The 24,414-nt window shown below is 54.9% G+C and overlaps 1 protein-coding gene across 4 annotated transcripts in view; it reads left to right on the top strand.

The window, feature by feature from the left end:
- Positions 1 to 24,414, top strand: part of FBLN1 (fibulin 1) — an 84,741-nt gene that overhangs the window by 51,472 nt on the left and 8,855 nt on the right. For 2 of the 4 annotated variants that reach the window (XM_070600319.1, XM_070600320.1), the window contains exons 15-16: positions 9,298 to 9,440; positions 11,513 to 11,644. In XM_070600319.1, the coding sequence (XP_070456420.1) occupies positions 9,298 to 9,440; positions 11,513 to 11,644 (275 nt within the window). Of the gene's footprint in view, positions 1 to 1,308; positions 1,751 to 9,297; positions 9,441 to 11,512; positions 11,645 to 24,414 lie in introns of those variants that run through there. The other 2 variants (XM_070600321.1, XM_070600322.1) reach the window with 1 other exon arrangement.

Below are 24,414 nucleotides of genomic sequence, written 5' to 3' on the forward strand. Positions count from 1 at the left end.
GAAAGGGAGACACGATGGAAGACTAGGGCAGTAGATGCTCCTGATTGGAGAATCCAAACACAGTCAAGATGGCGGAACTTCCTGGGACATGCTCTGCCAAGTCCTATGGGGCTCTGCACTTTGGCTCTGCTTCCTAAGGCAGTTGTCTTCAGAGTGTGGTGGGCCTGGAGTTCAGGAGGCAGAAGATACTCCCTGTCCCCATCATCTCACAGGAAGTTAGGGCCCATCCTCATCCTGTCACAGGAAGTTAGGGCCCATCCTCATCCTGTCACAGGAAGTTAGGGCCCATCCTCATCCTGTCACAGGAAGTTAGGGTCCATCCTCATCCTGTCACAGGAAGTTAGGGCCCATCCTCATCCTGTCACAGGAAGTTAGCTGCTATCTTCATCCTCTCACAGGAAGTTAGAGGCTATCCTCATCCTGTCACAGGAAGTTAGGGCCCATCCTCATCCTCTCACAGGAAGTTAGAGGCTATCACCATTCTGTCACAGGTAGTTAGAACTATCCCCATCCTGTCACAGGAAGTTAGAACCTGTGACAGGAAGTTAGACCCTATTTCCATCATAGGAAGTTCGAACCTGTCTCCATCTTCATTCCAAGCCCTGGCTGGCCCTGGGGACACAGACGGGGAACTGGGCCTGGAGCACAAGGCTTAGTGGGGGGGAACAGGGAACAGACCTCACTGCTTGAGCACAAATCTGGCTTCCTCACTCACTCTGTGGCCTTGGGAAGGCCACTGACTCTTTCAGCCTCAGTTTCCTCGTCTGAAACATGGCGCTCTACCCACCCTCGCCGTGCGGTTGTAGTGACACACTAGAGAAAGCATGATGATGTTGACCGAGCACTCAGCAACTGGCAGCAGCTGTGATTGCTAGTGGTGGAGATGATCACTTCAGGGGTCGTCTTCGAGACCCACTCAAGAGCCCTGGGTAGCCCTGACCCCTGTCTGGGCGAGGGGCCAGGAGCCTGGACGACACTCAGAGGGCCGGGTGTGCCTGGGGAGTGCAGCCCAGGGTGGGGCTCTGCCAGTGAGAAGGGGACACACCTCACTCCAGGCACAACCCTTGACCCCAGCCATCCAGCGCCCCCTGAGGGTGTTGGAAGAGGCTAGTGCCTGAGTCAGCGGCCCGGAGGTCCACGGCACCTCCCACAGGTGAGTGAGGGGTGCTCTTCCCGTTGGCTGAACTGGCCAGAGGGGCGGCGGGAGGCCCCGCACAGCGAGCCCCCGCTTCCCCTCGCTCTGTTGTTTCTCTGCTTGCTGAATTGGCCCTAACCCTCTTCTTGTCTCTCTGTCCACTTTTCTTGCAGCCGCTGCGAGCGCTTGCCTTGCCATGAGAATCAGGAGTGCCCCAAGCTGCCTCTGAGAATAACCTACTACCACCTCTCTTTCCCCACCAACATCCACGTGCCCGCGGTGGTTTTCCGCATGGGCCCCTCCAGTGCCGTCCCCGGGGACAGCATGCAGCTGGCCATCACCAGTGGCAATGAGGAGGGCTTTTTCACCACCCAGAAGGTGAGCCACCACAGTGGAGTGGTGGCCCTCACCAAACCCGTCCCCGAGCCCAGGGACTTGCTCCTGACCGTCAAGATGGACCTCTATCGCCATGGCACCGTCAGCTCCTTTGTGGCCAAGCTTTTCATCTTTGTGTCCGCAGAGCTCTGAGCTTGGGCCGTGGGGGCTCCTCTTGTTGCTTTCCTAACCCTCCCCTCGGGATGCTAATAAAGTTTCAGCAGGCGATCCCACACCGCATGCATCGCGTGCCTTCGTCTTATTTGGCCCCTGGTTGGGAGTCTCTGAGCTGCTGACCGCCCCGGGGTGAGCTGAGCACTGCCACTGCCCGGTGCGCCCAGGGGCTGACCGAGGGGTGTTTTCCGCAAGGGGGTACGCGCCCGGGAGTCCTTCTTGGTGGAAGTCGCTGTCCGTACGGCCAGGGAACCCAGGCCGGGGCGGGGAGGGGAGCAAGGCGTGGGTGCATCTTTTCAGATGAATTCTCTCTTCTCCACGGTGTGTTGAGCCCGAGGGACAAGGTGACGATTGAGAAGGCCCTCAGCGATGACCGAGCTCCAGCCCTCTCCTTTTCCTAATGTGGAAACTGAGGCCCAGAGAAGGGCAGGGGCTTGGCCAAGGTTACACGGCCTGTTTGCAGCAGAGCCGGGCCTAGGAACCGGGTCTCCTGGTCCCAGCTTGGTTTTCTTGCTGTGTCGCATTCAATGGAGACAAAAAAGCCCTGTCCTGAGAGTCAAGCCTCCATTCTGCTTGTCTTGCTGAGAAGTCCGAACGTGTGGTGGAGAGACACTGAACGCAGGTGCGCCACCGTGGCCGCAGCCCTGCCTAAGTGAGGTCAGCTGTCTCCACTGAGGATCCCCGCGCCATGCCTGGAGGGGGCAAAGGGCAGCACCATAAATGTGCTGCTTGTGGGAACCACTAAGTGTGCATCAGGCCTTCAATCCTGCGAGGCAGGTGTACCATCCCCATAGAGACTCAGAGAGGGCGAGTGATTTGCCCAAGATCACACAGCTGGTATTTGAACCCCGGTCTGCTGACTCCACAGCTCTGACTGTTCCATTCTGTCACCATACCTTCAACATAGGCCTCGACCTACCTGCCTCTCTTCATTTCCTCTGTTATGATTCTAGCCAAGCCGCCATCACAAGTCTCCAACGTGCCTTTCAAGGCCTTGCATAATTTAGTCCTTGCATACATCTCCAGCTTGACCTCAAATTGTTCTTTCCTTGCTCACTTCCCCAAGCCAAACTGCCAAGCTCCTTTCTGCCTCAGGCCCTTTGCACGTGCTTCACACCCTTGGCCTGAATGTTGGTTAAACCTCAGTTTAAGTGTTCCTTTCTCAGAAAGGCCTTCCACGACACCCTGGGTTTATGTTTCTTCTGTCAGTCTTTCTCATAACATTTCTTTCGTGATGCCTGTCACAGTTTGCCATTCCCATTTGTGTTGCTCATTTGTCTTCCCCACCATCCAGGAGGCTCCATGGCTGCAGAGACTAGGTCCCTCTCATTCAGTGTCATGTCCCCAGCTCCTGGGAAGGTGCCTAGCACGCAGTGGGTGCTCTGTCCATGTCTGTTGAGGGTATAGATGACTTTCTGCCAAAATCAGCTTATGTCTCTGCATCTCTGTGCCTGCTGATGCTGTTTCAAAGCAGAAACGTGGAGCGGAGAAGGCAGAACGCCACAGAGGAGTCAAGTAAAGGATATCGCAGGATCCTAAGTCCTTCCCAGAATTACACATACGGAAGGGGGTGCCCAGCCTTGTGGTCTAGTGGGGGAGACAAGTGTACTTGAGGCTCTTTAGCTCTGTGCCTCGTACCTTACGACACAGGCAGCAGTCGACCTGCCGTGGAAGCACGCACAGTCACCTCCTAGCCTCCCACCCTGTCTCCCAGACCTCTCTCATCATCTCTGGTCTGGACCAGCGTCCGGTCTCCCATCTTCCAGTGCATTCTCCAAGCTGCGTGCAGAGGACCTCTGAAGGGCCAGTGTGCGTGTGTCGTTGTCCTCTTTAGAACCGTCTGTGGTTCTCTTTTACTAGCAGATGAAGTCCAGCTCCCTTGGAACGGCATTCGAGGCGCTGCCTGAGCTGCCTCTGGCCACCTTTCCAGCCACCGCCCCCCACACACACACTCTGGCTCGCCTCCTTTGCTCGTGTTCTCTTCACGCAGGTATCATGGCCCTTCCCGAAGGGGCCTTTGGCTATAGCACGTGCCATGCCCTCCCCTGCAAACTGCCATTCTCCTTGAAGACTTAGCTCAAAAGTCACCTCCTCCGTGAAGCCTTTCCTTGATCTGCGCTCCCCTAGCCCCGGGCGTACTCCATCAGAGCATTTACCCTCTCGCCTTGTGGTCGTTGCTGTCTGTCGTCCCCACTGCACTGGGGCCTTTTTGAGGGCAGGGATTGTGTCTGTATTCTCTGCACCTTCAGAATGTTCGGTCTATAGAAGGAGTTCAGTAAACATCTGAATGCACGTATGGATGGACGGGTGGGTGGGTGGATGGACGGATGATGGGTAGATGAATGAATGGATGGAGGATGGATGGATGGTATTTTCAAGACTTAGTTCAAATATCACCTCCTCTGTGATGTCAGCAAGGCACAGCAGGGGTTCAGTCGCTGCATTCAATTATTCTTTCATCATGGTCCAGATAATTCAGGCCAGAAGGGCCACTGTTTCCTCACTTCCGTAGGAGCAGTAAGAGGGGGGAAAACCCTCAGGGCTTTAGAGGCCATCCAGTGCCCTTGCCAGAATCCCCTCTACAACAGTCCCACCATTTGCTTGCATTCTCCCGTGTTTGTGGAACTCCCTACCTCTTCTGGTGGCCTGTTCCATTTGCGGGCACCTCTGATGTTTCTGCATGTGTACCTGAGTGCCCACGTGGGGATGATATCTGAATTAGCTGCATGCTCACCTCTCCCCTGAGGTTCCTTGTGGCTACATAGCGGTAGTCCTGTGTCCTGCTGCTGAGGTCGCACAGCGCAGGAGAAACAAAACAAGCCGCAGTTTGAATGTTCTCCTTACCATTTCCTAGTTCTGTGACCTCGGATAAGTCATTTGCCTTTCAGAGCTTCAACGCCCACCTCATGGACTGTTGTGAAGATTACATGAAATTACACATGAGGCAGCATCTGGCAGATGGTAGGCAGGGTCACTCATTGGACCTGCCAGCAGGTGTTGGTTCATTCACTGGAAGGTACTTAAGTGTTCATTGGATCTTGATTTAAATGGAGGATGAAGGTTCAGAGAGTTCGGACGTATCCAAGGTCACTGATGTATACAGCTGCCATACTTCTGACTTGGAGACCTGTGCACTTCTGGCTGTGTCACTGTACCAAACCAAGCTCCTAAGGGGGAATGATAATAATCATGATTATCATTATTAGAATGATAATATTCATGACAGTTATGGCAGTTAGCATGGATACTGCTTACTGGGGGCCAGGCACTGTTCCAAGTACTTGACTCAATTAATCCTCACAACAGCCTGTGAGGAAGATACTAATATGATCCCCATTTCACCATGAAGATGTGGAGGCATGGAGAGGTTAAGTAATTTGTCCAAAGTCCCACAGCTGATACAAGGTGGGGCTGGGATTCAAACCCAGGTGACCTGGCTCTGGGGTCTATGTTCTGCAGCCCTGCCCCATGCTGCCTAAATGCTATGAAGAGGGAAGGACCAGTCAGTGCTGGTCAGATTGTTACTCTAGCCTCATCTCAGGAAGCCCTGGGTACCAGCCCCGTCTATAATCTCCAAGTACAAAACAGGATATTTGATTAGCTAAAGAAGGAGCCAGTGTGGTACAGAAGAAAGAGCTGTGAAGATTAAATGAGACAATGTATGCAAAATGTCTAGCATAGAGAACATGGGAAGATGCAGCAGCATAGTGTTTGAAGCTCTCTGGATCCTAATCAGAAAGTACACAGAACAACTAGATAATAAAATTCAAAAATCCGTGGAAAACATTTACAACTAAATAAGGTGACGAGGTATTTCTGTGAACCCTAAAATATAGTTCATGCCCACCTGTATGGGATTGGCACCTCTGCAGGAGAAAGCCGTGGGAGACTCCAAAACAGTCAACAAGTATTCCCTAGAAAGTACAGGAGGCCGATTTGGGAACAGCAGCTAAGACTGGGAAGAATTTTGCTCATTCCAGTGGGCAGTGTGTGCAAGAAGCTCATGGAAGGGTTGAAGGCGTGGAGCGATCTAGCCCCCAGGAACTCTAGAAACTGAGCCCCCAGGGCTTCCCTTAGGGCCAGAATCTCCACTATGAACAAATTGCTGGAAATGAAATAGAAAATTGAGTAGGAAAGAGATAGTAGGGACTATGGAAAAGAAGGTCCAGGTAAATATAGAGGAAAGTCAGAAAGCAAGCTGTCAAAAATAACAGATGACGGAGCTCTGTGAAGTCAGAAAAACCGCTGTGAACCACGCCTCTTTCTAAAATTTCAGGAAAACTAATTTCCCATAAAAATGACCAACCAAAAAGTATCAAAGTTAAATCTCATACAAAGTTATTTTAAGAAAAAAGGGAATAAAGAACATAATGACATCCCTTTGGGTAATAAAAGTACACCAGAAAGATATGCTCACAGATTGGATCAAAACTGTAACCTGCATCAAAGCAAACTAAAAGTATTAAGAAAATGATCAAAAATGGGAGAAAAATGTAAGTCAGAACTAGGAAAAACTGAGAAATAAAGTGATGGAACTTAGGAAATAATTTAAAATTAAAGAAAAAAGTGAGTTCAGTAAATACATACTTAAGAGAAAGAGAAGCTGAAAAGAACAGAAATTTTATAAATCGAACAAGAAATAACAAGAAATGAAAAGATTTAAAGAGAAAGTGACAGATCTTGAAGACAGGCAAAGACGATCCAACATACAGATAATAGAAATCTCTGAAGAACTAACCCAAAACAAGGGGGTAAACATAAATACCAAAAATGATAACTCAAGAAGCTTTCCAGAAATTTTTTTTTAAAGATTTGAAATTCCATATTGAAAGAATACACAGTATACCTGACCATTTCTACTCAGAGCGACCAACACAAGACACAGTCTAGTAAAATTATTGGACTTTAATGAGAAGAGAAAACAAACTATGGGCATCTGGGCAAAAACTACAAGTGACTTATAAGGGGAAAAAAATGATATTATCATCAGACTTTATAGCAACACTTATGCCAGAAGAAAATGAAGGATTAGGATCCTCAAGAAAATGTAAGCCAAGGATTTTCTACCTAACAAAACTGACTTTCATGTACAAACGGCACAAACTATTATCAACATGCAAAATTACTGACCTGCAAGCATTAGAAGTAGTTACTCACAGAAGTGCAGCTAAATGAGTGTTGAAAGACAAAGCATAGTGTGAATTGCTATCTGCCCGGAAAATGTAGATACAGGCGTAACTCAGAGATCTTGCAGGTTTGGCTCCTGACCACTACAATAAAGTGAGTCACACGAATTTTTTGGTTTGCTGGTGCATACAAAGTTCATGTTTACATTATATTGTAGTGTATTGCGTGTGCCATAGTGTTATATCTAAAATAATAGGGTACATACCTTAATTAAAAAAGACTTTATTGCTGAAAAATGCTAACCATCATCTAAACCTTACTGAGTTGTAATCTTTGCTGGTGGAGGGTCTTGCCCTCTGTGCAATATCTGTGAAACACAATAAAGTGAAATGCAGTAAAACAAGGTATGCCTGTATAGCATATCTATTTAAAAACTGTAGGTGGAATAGGGAGAACATATCGAAAAAAATTATTATTTCAAGTAATTATGTTAATGTGGTAATTTTAGTATTGTTATTCTGAGACTACTGTGTCAGAATATGGACTACAAGTAAGTATGGGATATTCTGTGATCTCTTATATGTTCTTAAGAACCAGGATTCTGATATGGAAGAAAGGAGATTCCTTTGTAATATGGAAGAGATTAGGTAAGAAACTGTGTGGTCCTTGTTTTGAATCAGAAATATCAGTATGAACTCACGATGTATTTTATCTTTAAAAATGTCCACTGAAGAGGCCCAGAAACAACCACCAACCCAGGAGTACTGAGTCTCCCTGGTGTCCAGATTGTGGTCTTGAAATTCCATTTTTCACTAAAAAACAAAACAAAAACAAACCCAAGAAATAGCTGGGGCAGTAAAAGTACAAGATGAGGCTGGACCGCTTCATCATACGAGATAGCAAGAGCACTATCGAAGCTTCCAGAGGCCAAGTCCAAGGGACTCAGGAGCCGAGCTGATTTTCCCTCTGGCTAAAGATGGGAAAACTTGAGCTCCAACAAAGGATAATAACTGCAATGGACTGAAATCCACCAAATAGTTTAAATCCATGTGTTCATATTGGTATTTTTAAAAATCAATTGGTAACCTCTGGATGATGATAGACAGCTAGTTCATCATCCTGAAAACTGGAAATACAAGGAAAGAATCAAGCACTGATCTTGCTTTTCCTCTATGAACTAAACCCCCGGTAACCAGATAGCATATGAGGGGAAGCATCTGGTAACAGAAGTATTCCAACTAATAAATGAAAAAGAAATGATCGAATTAGACTATCAGCATTTTGCAATCCCCAGTGAATCAGTGGATCTGGGCCCTGAGCATCAACACGGAAAGAGAGATGACCAGAGACCACACGCTCCTTGATGGAAGACACGCCACCGTCATCCTGCCACTGGAACTGTGCCTGCACTGATCAGGCGTCTGGATCGGCTGCTCAGGTGCAGAAAGTACAGAGGACAGAGCAGCACTCGGGGCTGCCCCAGGAGGATGCAGTCAGCAAGGGCAGATGGAGAAAGCTCTGTAGCGCAAATGCTTCTGGTTCCTTAACAGATAAATTGCATGGAAAATGAAGGGATGGAGATGAAACCTGTAGATTAAAAACTACTTAAAAGACATAGCAAAAATTTTCTAATGGACAAATCTAAATGCTTGTGTCTCGAGATGCACACTTGTGTAATACAAGCCATAAAGAAACCCAGGTAGGCGATGGCTAGGAGGGTCAGGACGGGTTACACTGGGGACACAGGATGGGGCTGAGATTGGCCTGGGGCACATGAAGGGTCCTCAGGGGGCTGGCGAAGATCTCTGTCTTGACCTGAGTGGTGACTACAAAGGCGTTTACACTCCTCAGGAAACTGTACCTTTGTTTTGTGTAGCTTTTGCATTTGTGTTTTATTTTACGATGAAGAGGTTTTAAAGAGATGTCTAGCACAAGGCCTGGAACACAGACCCATAACATACTTGCGTCTCTTCTCCTTCTCCGTCCGTCATGTGACACTGCAGATTTGACTTCTTGTGCTGGGCACCTTATATAAGTTCCCTCATTTATTGCCCCTGCAACCTACCCGCCCAAGGGCTCCATGGAGGCAGCACCACGTCTCACTCGGTGTTGCCGGCACCTGGAACCCAGCAGGCACTGAAAACACACTTACTGAGCGAGCGAATGAATGAATGTGCTTTGCAGTTGTAGAAACGGAAGCTCAGTTCATGCAGCTGGCACATAGCAAAGCTTCGCTTCTTCACAGCCGGGCAGATGGAAACTGGAGTGCGTCTCTGGTGTTTGGGTCCCAGTTCAGTTTGCAGGAAAGACCATGAGGCAGCCGCACCGGGCAGCCCGGCTGCGAGGCCACTTCGGTTCTCCAGTGGAGCCTTCTCTGGGCCAGGAGCTCCCAGCCTGGCGACCTGCTGCTCCTCCCTGGACCTCGGTCTCTGTGGGAGTGGTGGTTCTGACTTTCCCATCGCCTCTTGTGCTGTGGTTCCCCCCAGGCTCCGCCAAGAGAAGACAGACACTGTCCGCTGCATCAAGTCCTGCCGCCCCAACGACGTCACCTGCGTGTTGGACCCGGTGCACACCATCTCCCATACCGTCGTCTCGCTGCCCACCTTCCGCGAGTTCACCCGCCCTGAAGGTGAGTGCTGACTCCCACGGCCCGGAATTGGCATGGAGGTCCCAGGGGAGGCCCTCATCTAGAGAGGCGTCCCTGAGAGGCAGCCCCCTTTGGGGCCTCCCAAAGCTTGAGCTGATGCTTGGCCCGAGAAAGCCATTCCTTGGTAAGACATGGATTTGGGGTTGGAAATGTAGACCTCGCCCCACCCCCGCATGTCCTCCATCCCCAGACCACACAGCACCACGCCGGCCCAGTCCTGGCTCTCGGTGCCGGGGGTCTCTTCTCATGGGTAACAGCCATTCAGCAAATAGCTATCAAGCATTGGCTCTGTGCCGGCACTGGGGAGTCAGGGAGGGCCTCCAGGAGGAAGTGACTTCCACACTGGGGCTTGCATGCTCACTGGGAGGTAATCTGGTGAAAGTGGGGAGCACAGAGAGAGGAGGATGCGAAGCAGAGCAGAACACATCTGGAAAGGTCTGGAGGGAGTGTGGGCATTTGAGGAACTAGGCCAGGTTTTTCTGGCTGGAGTGGTAGAGACTTGGCAAGCAACGGGCTGAAAGGATAAATGAGAGCCTGAACTTGGAGTTGGGGCTGAAACGCCAAGGCTTTGGGACCCATTAAAGGTTGCACCGGATGATATTTGCATGCAGAAACATCACCTGGAGACCGAGGGGCAGCGAGACTAGAGGGGCTAGACAGGGTCCAGGGAGCCCAGGAGTAAAGTGGTCAGTGTTCCCGAGCCCGCCCCACCCTGCAAGCAGCTCCCAGCCTGCTGTGTGGACCTGCCGTCACAGCACCCGTTTCACCAGGGTGGGGCTGGGGCGGCATGCTGCTGGTGCCCGACAGAGGGCTCTGGAACGGTGCTGCTCGGGACGCCTTGCTTCCGGGGGGTGCAGCTCTCGTGCAGGGCTGGTGTGGTCTCCAACCACCCCTTCCTCTCCGGATGCTTCATTGTGGCCTTCAGAGGGGCTCGTCATGGTTGATTCACTCAGCAAACACAGACTGAACCTGACATGTGCCAGGTGGGGGCCAGGATCTGGGACACAGTGAGGAGAAGGAGCCCCCTGACCTCTCAAGGGAGACGTACAATTGAGCCAGCATGACTGCCCTGTGTCTACATACCACGCCAGGGCCCTGAGGGTAACGCAGGAGCACGTTCCAGAACACGAAACCTGGTCGTGGGGGTGGTGGGGGCAGGAGATCCCCCCCTCCCCGAGGACGTGGCTGCCTGAAGGAGTAGGTGGCTCCTGGCTCTCCACTCTCTGACCTGTTCCTCTAGAAAAGGGGAGGGTGGCACGGACTTGGATCGGAGAAAATCATTGACTGGTGTTTGCCTTATGCAAAATGACGGGTTCCACCAAACCACAGACGAATCCTTCCCACATCCCTAACGGCCAGTTTTGTGGCCTCTTGGCCAGTGCTGATCTATGAGTTGGTTCTACAGGGAAATGGGCGTGGTAGAGACAACTGTCAGCATCTTCGACCCAGGAAATCCAGACTTCAACCATTAGTGGTGAAAGGACCGTTAGTGGGCGCTGGCAGGCTGCCTCCTTCACTTTACAGATGAGCAAACTGAGGCCCAGAGAGAGGACGCCCCCAAGATCATCCAAAGCCGGAGTAGAATTGGGGCCACGTGCTTTCAGCCGAGGGCAGTTTGACCCTCTTCATGTCAGGCAGTCTAGGAGATGGACGCAGCCATCGCACTGCCCAGCCCACCCTGAGAAGTGGCTTGTCTGACCTGTGTCACTGTGGGGCAGACCAGCCTGCTCCCTTGCCCTTTCTGAGCTCTCTCCTGTTGTCCCCTCATCCAGGTCCTTTCCCCTTTGTCCCAGCTTCGTGAAGATTCATGACTGATTACTAATTACTTCTTAGTGCTGGCACCGCCACTGGTTGGCTCCCTGACCACGGGGCAGATCCAAAATCCCTCCAAGCCTGTTTCCCCACTGATGAAATGGAGGCTATGATCTGTGGCCCCTCAGGACCCCTCCACATGCAGGGGTGCCATGTGTTGGGGTCTCGTCCCCAGAGGGTGCGTGCCTGGGCTCCGCAGGCTGGGTGCTGCGCCCTCTCCATGCTGAGCTTCTCTCTGGCAGAGATCATCTTTCTCCGGGCCATCACGCCAGCGTATCCTGCCAACCACGCCGACATCATCTTCGACATAACGGAAGGGAACCTGCGGGACTCCTTCGACATCATCAAGCGTTACATGGACGGCATGACTGTGGGTGAGTGGCCGGAGACATCCAGGTGTCCCGACACCTCCTTGTCCTCTAGCCAACGGCTTGGCCAGGGCCTGTTGTGCCAGTCGGGCAGGAAAACCTCTCAGGACCAGCCCAGCTCCTATCTGAGTCCCCTTCCTAAAGCCGACCCCACCCGTCCTTCAGGGCCCAGCTGGAACCCCCACACCCCCGAGTCAGTCCCGGCACCAGGAGTGCCCAGGGTGGCAGAGCCTGCCTGGGACGTGCCCCTGGCTGTGCCACTATATTGCTGCATCTCACAACCCTGAATTTCAGACACGATCCCGCAGGTGAAATGCTTGTCCCAGGGTGGGCACAGCACCCCAGGCAGTAGGGGCTAATGTAATTTTTATTCTCGTGGCCCAACGGAAGGAGTAGCAAGGGGGGAGTCAGAGGAGCTGCGTGTGCCCTGGTCTCACCGGAACTGGCTCGCCTTGCTGTGTCACTGTCCCCTCCCCACGTGGCAGTCAGTAAGGGGTCTGAGGTCGCGTCATGGCGCACACATGCACACAGCCCCTGTGCTTGTTGGGCCTGCGGGAGCCTCCCCTGGAGATGCATACCCGGGGCCGAGGGAGGCGAAGCGTGTCCACAGGGTCCTGGCGGAGGAGCGGGTGAGTCTGGGAGGCTCCGTGAACTTCGTCTAGAGGGAGGGAGCAGACCGCAGAAGCCCTGTTCCCGTCACTGTCGTTCACAGCACCTCTCCTGAACTGTCGCCTTCTAAAGAATTTAAGTTTGTGGGGAATGAAAACAATACCATCTGCCATTTTGGACTTAGATTTAGACTCCGAGCATTTTCAAAGAAGCTGAGAAGACGAGGGCCAGGCCTGTCCGCACCTGGGCCTCAGTTTCCCCGCGGTGGATGCGGGGTAGTGGGCTTCGTGGTCTCTTAGGGTCCCGGCTCTCTGAGGTCTTGGGCCTGCGCGCGCTTGGCCCCAGCAGAGCGGTTTGGAACATGGTCTCTAGGTGGCGCTGTTGGATCTCAGAACCGGGGTCCCCGCCGCCCCAACCCCGACTCTTGCTACACTGGCAGCTGGAGGCGGGCAATCGTTATTCCTCTGTTGCCAAAGAGCCATTTATAGCGACTTTACAAGCTCTTAAATGGGTTTGCACGTTGTAAACATGACTGAGTCATTTGGGGGCTACCCACCCCCAGCCTCCTCCTCCCCTAGTTGGCAGCAGGAATAATGAGTTAATTACAATTAATGGTCCATTAGCCCTGGCTGGGATTCCAAGGGGAGGGCCTGCAGTTGGCTTGTCAGCAGTCATAAAACTCGCTGCCTGCTCTTGAGTCACTGCCCACTCTGGCCTCGGTTTCCCCCATTGTTGGGTGAAGAGACACTTAAGGGACCTTCAGGGGCCTGGGGATGAGGGCAGGCAGGAGGAGGTAGGGTCAAGGGTTTGTCCTGCCTGGGTGGGTGTCGGGGTGAGCAGCCTGATGACATTTGCGCCCAGAAGTCCACCTCCCGCCAGCCCTGTGCTTGATGCTGGCCCTGCAGGTGTGGCTGCAACACGGCCCACACTGGGGTAATTCTCAGCTCTTGGAACCACAGGAGCTGGGAACCATCACCTTCTGATTCATTCGTCCGTTCTTTCCGTTTCTGCACTCTTCCTGAGCCCCATCTGTACCAGGTCCTGGGCCAGGGGGTGTGGATACAGAGATGCACAAATACAATACAGCCTCGGCCCCTGAGGGCTTTGCGTTCCGGCAGGGGAGAGACAGCCACATAAACAGACAGACAGATCGACAAAGCACGGTGCTGAGGCCGGCATGCACAGAGAGACCAGGGCTCTCTTGGGGGTGCATTCCCTGCAGTGTCTGTGCCTTCAGTTCCCAGCTAAATCCTTCCTGGGGTGAGCCGAGCCTGGCGGTTGGGCAGTGGCCGGGCCCAGATCCAGTGCCTACCAGCACTTTTTTGCAGCCGCATCTATACTCCAAACAGAACCAATCTGGGAGTCCCTGTTTCTCGGCTTCCCATCCAGTGGGGCGGAAAATCCTGGCGTGTCAGAGCCTGGATGCTCCTGGAGATCACCTCTCCCAACGCCTTCTTTGGTAGAGGAGGAAACTGAGGCCCAGAGAGGCGAGGGGGCTTGCCATTCTTCTCACGGTGACTCCAGGGCAGAGTGGAGAACGGAGCAGAGCCCCTGGGTGTGAGGGGACCACAGGTGCCATCCCCGCGTGCGCTTCCTGAGAATGGAATGCGGCTGAGGCCTCGGAGACAAGCGGCTTCTCCTCCCTGTGCTTGGTCGGTGTGGGCTCTGGTGTTTGGAATTCCAGGCTGGTGCTGCGTGGGGGAGGGCCCAGGCTGCCCTTGGGACTTTGTCCTGCCTCTGGTCCTCCCGGGTGGGCCCAAGCTCTTCCACTTGTCCGTATGTTTGCAGGACGTCCCATCTGGTTGGGCTCCTGGAGTTTGCCAATGTCATCCCCAGGTGGAGGACCAAGGCCAGAGTGGGCAAGGTCTCGCTGGGGCGGGACCCAGGCCGTGTTTTGGTTTGGGCTCTTGTCTCTACCCGCCGGTTGCTGCCTAGGGTCTCTTCCCTGGGCATCCTTATGCCCACCTCCTTCCCTCTCCTCCTCTGCCCCAAATAACTTCTGTGTACCCCAGGAGTTCCGGGCCTCTGGGGGTGGCCATCCTGGCACATGCCGGCCCTGGACACGGGCATGGTGCTGCAGCTTTGGGCCTGTCGGCCTGCGATGGATCGTTCTGCTGCTGGACTCGAGCCCGGGCGCGAGCAGCCTGGGAACCGTCGCTGAGCACGTTCACCCCCGCATCCCAGCTCGGTCCTCACAAATACCTCCAGGGACAGCCGGGATTGTCTTCCTTGGGCAAAGAATGGATCTGAGTAAATGACCCCCTAAGACTGAGCAACTGAAAAACCGCAGGGCCCAGGATGTGGGGGCTGCCAACTCGTTTTGGCAGTGAGTTCTCCTTGTGAGCAACACCTTAGACAGAAACCCTTTATGTCGGCAGAGAGGGAGAGAGTGTTTTCGGGGCTGCTCTAGCCTCGCACCTGCTGCGCCCTGGCCCAGTGAGAAGCACCACGCAGCCCCAGGCTGCCCGCAACACCGGAAAGGACACCTCCCCGCTCACAGGCATTGGCCGAACACCTGCCCGCTCTAGGCCACGCCCTGTGTGGACTTTGGGCGCAGGGTCAGGAAGGCTTCCTGGAAGAGGTGAGGTCTGAGCTGAGTCCCGATGCATGTGGAGGAGCGACTAACAGTTAGTGAGTGCCAGGAGCGGGGACACACTGCCACAACCCTGTGACAATGCGGGGAGTATGCCCATTAATGATGAGAGAGCAAGGGCCAGAGAAGGCAGGAGGTTTGCCCGAGGCCACTCGGTGCTGAGGGCAGAGCTGGCCCAGAGCTCCATCTTCCCCGACCACCCAGAGCGGGAGCCCACAGACGGCTTGTGCTGATGGGGCCAAGCTGCTGACCGTGCGGGTGTCCCAGTGTCCAAGCCGCCAGGACCCCGCGGCCGCTGAGTTCACCTTCCCCAAAATAACAGAAGAAGAAGAAAGTGCCCCAAGCAGACTAAGGACCTGAAAGGGCTGGGCCTGCCCCTAGCGTTTCCTTTAAAAGCCAGCTCTTTGCGGGGATCCAGGCAACTCTGGAGCGGGGGAGCCTGCTGGCTCCGTGCCGCCCGGCCCAGCCGTCAGCGTGCATTCCTCTGTACCGGCTGTCAGGGAAAAATGAAGAGTGCGTTTTCGGCCTGTGCAGAAATGCTCTATGAATGCCTGAGGTGTTCTTGGGCCACTACAAAGCCTTCCTCAGCCAGCTCCGGGTTCATTCTCCGCTCTGCAGGGTCCAGCTGTAATCAGGGGGTCCTCAAGAAGGGGTCTTTCAGATAATAGGTCCTCAGAGCTGACTAATGGCGGGAGCCCTGGCCGCGATGGGCGCAGGCTGTTTATTATCAGCTGCCAGCAGCCGGGGCCACCCCTGGCTCCCCAGCCCTCTGGGCCACGGCTGGTGTCTGAGTCTCTGCCCTCCCTGCCACGCCCCCGCAGACCACTTCTTTTTAACTCCCTATTTTTCTAAGGAGGGGAAAAAAAATCCATGTATACTGAGTGTCAGCTTTGCCAAAGTTTCTGTTAAAACCTCCCAAAGCCAAGAGGAACTCAAGTTCTCAGCCAAAGGTGGTTTTTGGATGCACTGGTTAATTTTGTGTATGGCCTGCCTGATCCTGGGGCCAGCGTGGTACCCGACAGGGTTGATGCAGCAGCTTTTTGCAAGGCAGTCCCTCCTGTCACACAGACGTGACGTGAAATTGAGGCCGTGCAGGGAGCGTTGTGACATCAACCACGTGGAGCGTGAGCCCCTGGTGAGCTGGGACTTTGGGTTCCCCACCAGGCGTTGACATGCAGGACGTGATCGAATATTTACTGAAGGCCGTGATGAAAAGATGCGGATGCCCCAATGGCAGAGGCTCAGCGGGGAACCGCCTTCTGCAGCATTGAGACCTCCCCAGCGAGAATGGACCGATAGGATGCGATGGCACCGTGCTGCTGCACACAGGCCCCTGCCGGCTATGTAACTCAGCTTCCCCATTTCGAGAGGAGTCAGCCACATCTGGCTCCCCGCGTGTGAGTTGAGATTCATACAATTCAACTGTATTGATGGGTATCTCTTATAAATACTAATAATTAAAATAGCCCTAAAGCTACTAGTCAGCTCCACCAGCCCAAAAGCAAACTGAAATAAGGAGATGGGTTGGCTAACTGGCCTCCCGATGGAGCAGGCAGTTTTGATTTTTGGTTTTTACATAGTTAACAGGAAGGCTCTACTTTTATTAAAACACAGATGAGCACGAAAGAACAAATCAGCGTTAGTTACCCAGGGTGTCAGCTCTGGGCCTCAGGAGATCATCACTAGTGTTGTCACTTAAACTGGGAGGCGAGAGTCCCCGTGTTCGGGCTTCTGAGATCCTGGAAGTAAGCAATCCGTACTTCTTATGCATTTCATTCAGTGGGGAGCAGCTGTCAGGTGCAGCTGCTGCCCTGAGCTGCCCCCGTGTCTCTGCAAGCACTGCCTCTCTCCTCCTGTTCCAATTAAATAGTGGGAAAGTTCAGTGAGAGCTAACATTGGCCTCACCAGCTTCACTCCCAGGTGGCCGGGCTCCGGGATGGCAGCAGCCTCGGGGCCGTGGAGAGTCGCAGTGGTCAAGGGGGCGGGCAGGCCTGGAGGGCACTGGGACTAATCAGTTAACTGGCTCGCCCATTCCATGGTGCTTCTGGAGCACCTGCTATGTGCTGGGTGAAGAGGATGCAGTCTCTGCATCTAGAGAGGCTGAGGGTCCCAAGAGTAACAGGAGAGCACAGTGAGAGGTGCCGTGGGTGCACAGCCCAGGCTGCCTCCTGCCTGGGTAAATCAGGGCGGGATGCAGGGAGGAGGTGGCACCTGGGCTGGGTGGCACTAGCCAGGTGAAAAATCTGAGAGGGATGTTCCAGGACTTGTTTCCTCCCTCAGCATGGTGGCATTTTGAACCTCACCTCTTGACCACATGGACTTGAAGAGGGCTCTTTACTCATAAAGGGTGGCCTTGAAGCTTCAAGACGACCACTCCTGCACGAATCATGGAGCTCAGCCCAAGTCTGTGTGGTCAAGAGGTGCTGGGGGTGAGCACGGGGTCCTGGAGCATCCTTTCTGCTGCTTCTTCACCTGGCCGCTGCTGACTCGCTTTGCTCTCACAGGCAGCTGCACCAGGGGCTGCTGCCCAGGAGCCCTGGGCCCGCCTCCTCCCCCTCTGCCGACGGTGGGGCTGGCGGGGGTCCGGAGCTGCAGGGGAGGGCTGTTCAGCCGGGCCGAGCCGCACCCGCTTCAGGCAGATGCTGGGGTGGGCTGCAGTTTAGAGGGATTGTGTGCAGGCTGCGGAGGACCCTCTCTGGCTGCAAATGTGTTTTAATTATAACCTGCAAACCTGGAAAGGAATTCAGACCCCACTCCACTTTATGAACTTGTTTCTGGGAAAGCCCTCTGGTCTGACTTCATGTGCGTGTGGAGTGTGTGTATGTGTGTGTCGCTGGCTGAATGTGAGTGTATGTGGGTGTGTGTAGGTACGGGTGTGGCTAAGTGTGTAGTCGTGTGTGGGGATGGAGCCGAGTGTGTGCACATACACAGGGTTTCATTTCTGAGATGTTTTGTACTCACTGGCTTGGAGAAAGGACAGCCCCAGGGTCTGGAGGCCCGGCCTCATCTCTCCAGTCCAAGGCCGCCCTGGGCCCAGGGACAGGGCCTGGAGATTTTGCTCACCGTTTTGCTTGGGAGTGGAAGAGTTGCCTGGTGTCCCGTGTGCGATGACTCTTCCTGTGCACAGAGCCCCTCATGAGCTCTACACTGTTAGGCCTGCACAGCCTCGTGGGCCCCCCCCACCACCCCCAGCCCAGGCTGGCATCACTGTTTATGTAAGAAAGAAAAGGAAGTGCTGGCCCGGGGCCCCACGGCCAGTGAGTCGGAGCTGTAGTTGGCCAGCAGGTCTGCAAGATGCCAAGTCTGTTCTCTGTTGTCCCCTACACTCCCATCCTCCCAGGTGGCTCTGAGGGCCCTCGGGTCCCTAAGAAACTGAGGTCTTCCTGTCCTTGCTTCTTGGATGGGCCCAGTGGACTGGACACCGTGGCAGCCAGTCCTGCACTCAGAAAAGTCTGAATGAGTGGCGATCAGGTGATGGCCCGGCGCACTGGAGAGATGGCTTCCTGTGTTAGATTTGGGAGCGATAGGCGCTGTTTACAGATGCCCGTCACTGTGATTAGATGAAAGGGTCATGTGGGAGGCATGTGCCTGGCGCATGGCAGGTGTGCAGAAGGGCAGCACTGCCAGAGCCCCCCTTCTCCACGAAAAGGGGCTCAGCAGCTCCCCCTCCGCACGTCGTCTGTGCTGAAGCACGACACGGGAGCCTCTGAATTTGACCAGTGTGTTGACACCTCCATATGATACCCTCACACCCCCTCATAAAGGTAACTAAAAACTTTCACATTTTGAAATAGCATTCTAAATTTCATCTGTGAATGTATATGGGTTATTACTCTAAGTTTACCCTTTGAAAAATATCAATGGTTGCAGGGACCCTTTTGGGGCAAAACATGATTGAGTCTCTGCATCCAACTGGTGACCATGGGGTGCGACGTTCTGGGCTTGATTCTGGTTCTCTGTTTCTAACTGTGTGACCTCAGGTGGGTCACATTACCTCTCTGAGCCTCAGTTTTCTTCTCAGCACAATTACCATAGTAATATTTGCCTTGCCAGGCTATGAGGACCGGAGGGCGTGTGCGCGTTTTAACGTAGCTCAGCAGGTTGTTAGGGGGTAAATGAGCCTCTGGGAGGGAGCGGACGGCGCTGGAGCGCTGGGAGAGCTCGGAGCCTCCCGAGGGAACAACAGGCCAGAGTGAAATACAGGGGACAGGGACAGGACTGTGCGCCCCAAAGTGGCCCCAGCTACCTGGGAGCCACCTGACAGGCATGTCTCGTGGCCTGGGTGGGCGAGTTAGGCCCAGCCTGCAGCAGGACGGTGGACGTCACGTCTCCCAGGTTCTGTCATCCTTGAATTATCTTATTCATTCAACAAGAACCTCCTGGGTTCCTACTCCATGCCAGCCCCTGTGTTGGGGTCTGGGGAACAATTTTATATCCAAGCCAGAGATCCTGCTTTCAAGAAGCTGCCTCCTAGCTTCCCTAGCATTCTGCCATCTGAGTTCCTGCAGCGGAAAGTGCTTGTGTTTCAGTGGTGGGCTCCGTCCCTGTTAATGTCTCAGAGGGAGAGAGAAGTTGTGTGTGGCAGGGCTGCCGAGTACAGTTGAATATGTTGTACACTGCAAAACCCTAGGGGGATACCATTCACAGCCTCATCTGTGTGCAATGCACAAGCTACTCAGCTGTACACGGCAGCCCCAGTATAAGAGCTTATGATCGAAGATACTGACTTAGTTATACCTCTCCCCCTGGCCAGGCGAGGCCTCGATCAAAGCAGAGAGCTTGCTCGCCCAGCCATCTGGCTTCGAGTCACCATCATTCGTCCCAGCTAGCAGGGCCCAGATCACTTCTTTAAATGATCACCTAAGGGGTTAAATCTGCGCTGCTGACCCCGTCCTGTAGCCTGATCCGGAAGGCTTGGCCCAGGATCAGTACACATTACGAATGAGATTCAGAAATTCCACCTAAAAACAACAGGGCAGCCGCCCCTGCCCGGTGCTGAGTGATTGGCCCGGTCCCGGCTTTCACGGCAAATCCCGGGATTAGGCGCCCTCTCTTCTCCAGGAGGCACAGCCCCATCACCCGGGGCCACACCCTGGCCAGCAGCCAAGCCGTTTCCCAGGGTGAGGGCCGGCCACCTCCAGGCCTGGGATGGGCTGTGCGTGACTTCGCCTCAGGCTGGCCATGTGGCTGCAGGGGAGGGGGCCGAGGGCTGCGGTGGGGTCTCTCATAGGGGACGAGGCTGGATGAGAGGAGGACAGACTTTTGCTGAGCCCCCTGTGCCGGGTCCACGTGGAACAGGGGGCGAGGGCGTCAGCCCAGCACCGCCCTAACGTGTACTGGTTCTGAACCGGCAGCGCCCATCCCTCCAACGCCCATGCAGAGGGCTCTGGACCCCCATTCACAGATGCAGCAACTCTCAGAGGCCACCCCAGTCACACAGCCGGCAACCCCCTCCCGAGGGTGCCCCCGCCTCAGGCTGGACTCTCAGAGGGCTCGGCGGGGTCCAGGGGGTACAGCCTTGCTTTGAGTACCTACTGCGTGAAGCACATGGGGCAGCACTGAGACCTCCCGGCCCCTGGCCCAAGCTGGACCCGCAGTGACAGGGACCGCACCCGTCCAGAGCCCAGGGCCTCAGCCTAAGAGGGCCGTGTGCACGGGCACGCCACCCCCATGCCCCCACGCAGCCTGCGGACTGAGCCCCAGCCAGCAGCCCCCTCGGCGCCCACCTCAGGGAAGGAGGAGATGGCTTGGTGGGGAGGACAGCACGGGAGGAGGCCCCTGCGCTTGAGGCCCAAGCCTGGCCACGCTGGGCTGGGGTCTGAGCGCCCCCCTCGCCACCCGGACAGCCTTCTGTGATGCGGCTGAGATGAGAGGACGCGGCAAACGCGTGTGGTAGATGAGCTCTGCGTTCGTGCACCATGGTGTCACCACGGGTGGGACTGTCACAGCCCCAGCAGGAGGATGGAAGGACACAAAACCCAAGGCGCCTGCCTTGTTGTGGGGGGGGGGGGGGCGGGTGATGGCAGCCATCAGGTTTGGGCTGGAAGACTCACTGGCCTGGTGGGCATCTGTGAATGCCCACCCCCGTGCCTACTTGGTCCCTGTGGACACATGCCTGAGTCGGCGGGGCTGTGGATCACCAGTGCATGAAGACGCAGATGGCATGCCGAGCAGGTCAAAGGCAGCTCCAGCAGGACAGGTGTCGTGGTGTCATGGAGGATGTCGGGGAGGGCGCAGAGGGGACAAGAGGTGGGAAAGAAGCACGCCATCCTCCCTTGGGTCACCCAGAGGGCCCAGCCCCGTGCCCTGCCCAGGGGCGTATTCCAGCGATGCCGTTGGTGGGTGAAGATAGGCCATCAGACAGCTGGTGGGCAGGGCTGGGCCAGGCCTGGAGGCTGAGTCCAGAGACGATGCGGGACAGAGGCCCCTCTTGTGGCCCCCTATCGAGACCAGCTGTGGGTCCTGGGACCCCGAGATGCTGCCCTTCTCGTGAGCCTCCTATAGCCTCACAGCAGCCTGCAGCCTGGACCCATGTGTCGCATGTGGGCTGCCCCTCAGACCTGCTGGTCCCCCTGCCTCTGCTGTCTTCTCCAGGCTGTGGGGTCCCATGGGCACACGGCTGGCTGAGCCTGGCCACGGCATCGCTCCCTTCCCAGCAATATGCTCCGTGTCACAGTGAAAGGTGCTCCAGTCAGCCAGCTAGGAGTCCCTACCTCGTACGCGTCTGGTTCCAGAGGGCAGGAGCAGACAGGAAACAAGTACAGCGTGTACACTGTCAGGTGGAGGCGCGTGCTCTGCAGAGGGCAGCAGAGGAGTGGGCGAGGGCAGGGTCAGGGGCCGGGGAGCAACTTTAAATCTGGTGGTTGGAGACTTCTGTCTGAGACCTGAGGGGCTGAGGAAATGATCCATGCAGAGATCGGAATGAAGAGAGCTCCAGGCAGAGGGAACAGCACGTGCAAAGTCCCTGGGGCAGAGGCCAGGCCCAAGTGGCCAGAGCAGAGGCCTGAGGTGGTGGGTAATGAGGCCGGGTCTCGAGGCCATTGTAATGCCTCTGGCTTTCCCGCTGAGTGAGGCGGGTGCCATATGAGGGTTTTGAGATGAGGGATGAGATGACCCAACGTTTTGAAGGCTCCCTCTCGGTGCTGGGGTGAGGCTAGAAGCGGGGAGACGCTGAGGGCAATTGCGTGATCCAGGCTGGAGGTGATGGTGGCTTCGACAGTCTGGGTCCGGCAGAAGGCATGAGAGGCAGACAGGCTCAGGACGTGGTTGGAAGGTGTGCCACGTTTTCCTGAGGAGTTGGACGTGGAGTCAGATGACCCCATGTATTTTGGCTAAAAGAAGAGAAGCCCGGGGTAGCCGTCAGCTGAAACGGGGAGGCTGTGACAGGGTAGCTTTGGGGAAGTCAGGGGTGCACTTTGGACATTAAGATTGAGGTGCTTTTCAGACACACATGGGATGCGGAGTAGAGTAAATGAGTCTGAGAGATGTTAGCATGTGGGTGACGGTCAGAGCCCCGAGACCGACAAGCTCGCCGTGGAGTGCGTGTAGATGGGGAAGAAAGGAGGCCAGAGACGGGCACCGAGGCCTCCATGCTCGGAGGTCGGGGAGATGAGGAGGAGCCACCGGAGGGCGAGGAGGTGAGCCTGGCACGGTGTCCTGGAAGTGATGTCCTGGAAGGGGAGAAGGTGTTTCCAGGAGGAGAGGCAGTGAGCCGTGTCAGCACTGCTGAGTCTAGTCAGACGTCGCAACACCCAGGCCGGTGGTGACCTGGACGAGGCCATTTAGGTGGAGCAGGGCGGAGGGGAGATGCCCTGCAGTGGGAGCGCTGGAGGCGGTGCTGGGAGCTCCTTCTAAATGATCTGCCGTGAATGGAGTCAGAGAAATGCTCACGCTAGTGGGAAGGGCATGGTAGTCGTGGCATTGTGAGTTTTTGCGTGACTTTCTCTTCATTTGTGCAGTGTCCCCTTCTGTGCCCCCCCAAGCTTGTCTTTCTTTCTTGCATGTGTGCACACATGTGTATGTGCACGCGACACTCACTAGGAGGTAACCTGGCACCAGGGAAGCTGCAGGATCACGCGCACCTGCTGACTTTCAGGGTCCCCACGGGTTAAAGCGAGCCCAGAGCAGCCTCCTAGCCTGTCCCGAGGCCTCCCGGGGATCATCTATGTCCAGCCAGGATGATTTGTGGCCCTCTTGCTGCTACTGTCAGGCCCCTTCTGAAAAGCCTTTGATCACAGGGCACATTCATAAATTGTTCTTTTTTAAAAAGCAGTAGAGGCATGTTGTGCAAAATTAGAAAAAAAAGAGTCTGATGGTGATAAGAATCTTCCTCTGGCCTCACCTGACAACCGTAAATACATAAAGGACTCAGACAGCCACTGTCACCCACTGTCACGGACAGCATTTCCTGCAGCCTCGATGGCGGATGTTTCCAGATGGACTCTGCTAGGAGTGTTCAATCCGGGGCCAAGGCTGAGAACCCCACATAGCGGTCCCCATGATCACAGTCGTCACATTGACAGCTAGCTCCCCGGTGGCCCTTGCTGTGTGCCAGGTACTCTTCCAGCAAGTTATATATGCTCCTCTTGGCAACGCTTTGGGTGACTGTCCCCATCACCAGGTGAGGAAACTGAGGCACAGAGGAGGCTCCAGGCTTAGGTGGCATGACTTAGGAGTGCCCGCGGCATGTCGGGACTCGATGTGGGGTTCTTGACCCTCCTGGGTGACCTTGTGCAGGGCGGAGTCCTGCTCTTCTCTTCGGTGCCCGACCCAGTCCTGAAATTTCTCTGCATCTGCATTTCTCTGCATTTCCGAGCCCCTCCCCAGCCTACTTCTTGCCAGGCCACCTTGTCCTTCAGAGTTTAGCTCCAGGCTGACTCCTTGGTGAAGCTTCCACGAGCGCCCGGTGCCCGGTCCCGGGTGAGCGCTTCTCCCTACTCCACCGAGGCACCTTGCTTACCTTCCCGGCCTCTGCTGCCCCATCAGGTGTCCACCTTTCCCAGCAGGCCGAGAGCTCCCTGAGGACCCGGACCAGCGCTGCTCAGTGTTTGTAACCAGCACCCTCACAGTGCGAGCCCAGAGAGAGCGAGTGCTCCCTGCTCGCCCGGTGAATAAAGAGAGGGCGCTGGCTCCCAGCCCATTCTGCACTCACCAGCCTCGTGCGGGGCAGCCTCTGAATCCCTCAGGGCCTTGATGGCCTCTGAAGAAGGAGGCAATGTAGCCTTAGCAACTAGAAAGCAGAGGGCAGGAGAGGTGCTCCTGGGTCTTCAATTCCAAGTCAAGTCATGTTAGCAAGGCTTGTACACATCCTGCTTTCCGTGGCCTTTGCTCATCTTGGGGGCCTTGTGAGGGATTCAGCGTGGCTGGAGGAGAGTGTGCTGGGAAATCAGGCTGGACAGGACAACGGGGGCCAAGGTGCGCCTTACCTGCTGTGAGCTGCAGGCGAAGCGAGAAGCATTTTGAGCGGAGCCGCAACTCGACCCTGCATCTGATATGCGTTCTGGAAGGCTAGCTCTGGCTGCAGTGGGAAGGTGCGTGGGGGTGAGGAGGGAGGTGTTACAGAAACAGTGAGGCC

This window comes from Equus przewalskii, chromosome 29, assembly GCF_037783145.1.
Source record: "Equus przewalskii isolate Varuska chromosome 29, EquPr2, whole genome shotgun sequence".
Lineage (NCBI taxonomy): Eukaryota > Metazoa > Chordata > Mammalia > Perissodactyla > Equidae > Equus > Equus przewalskii.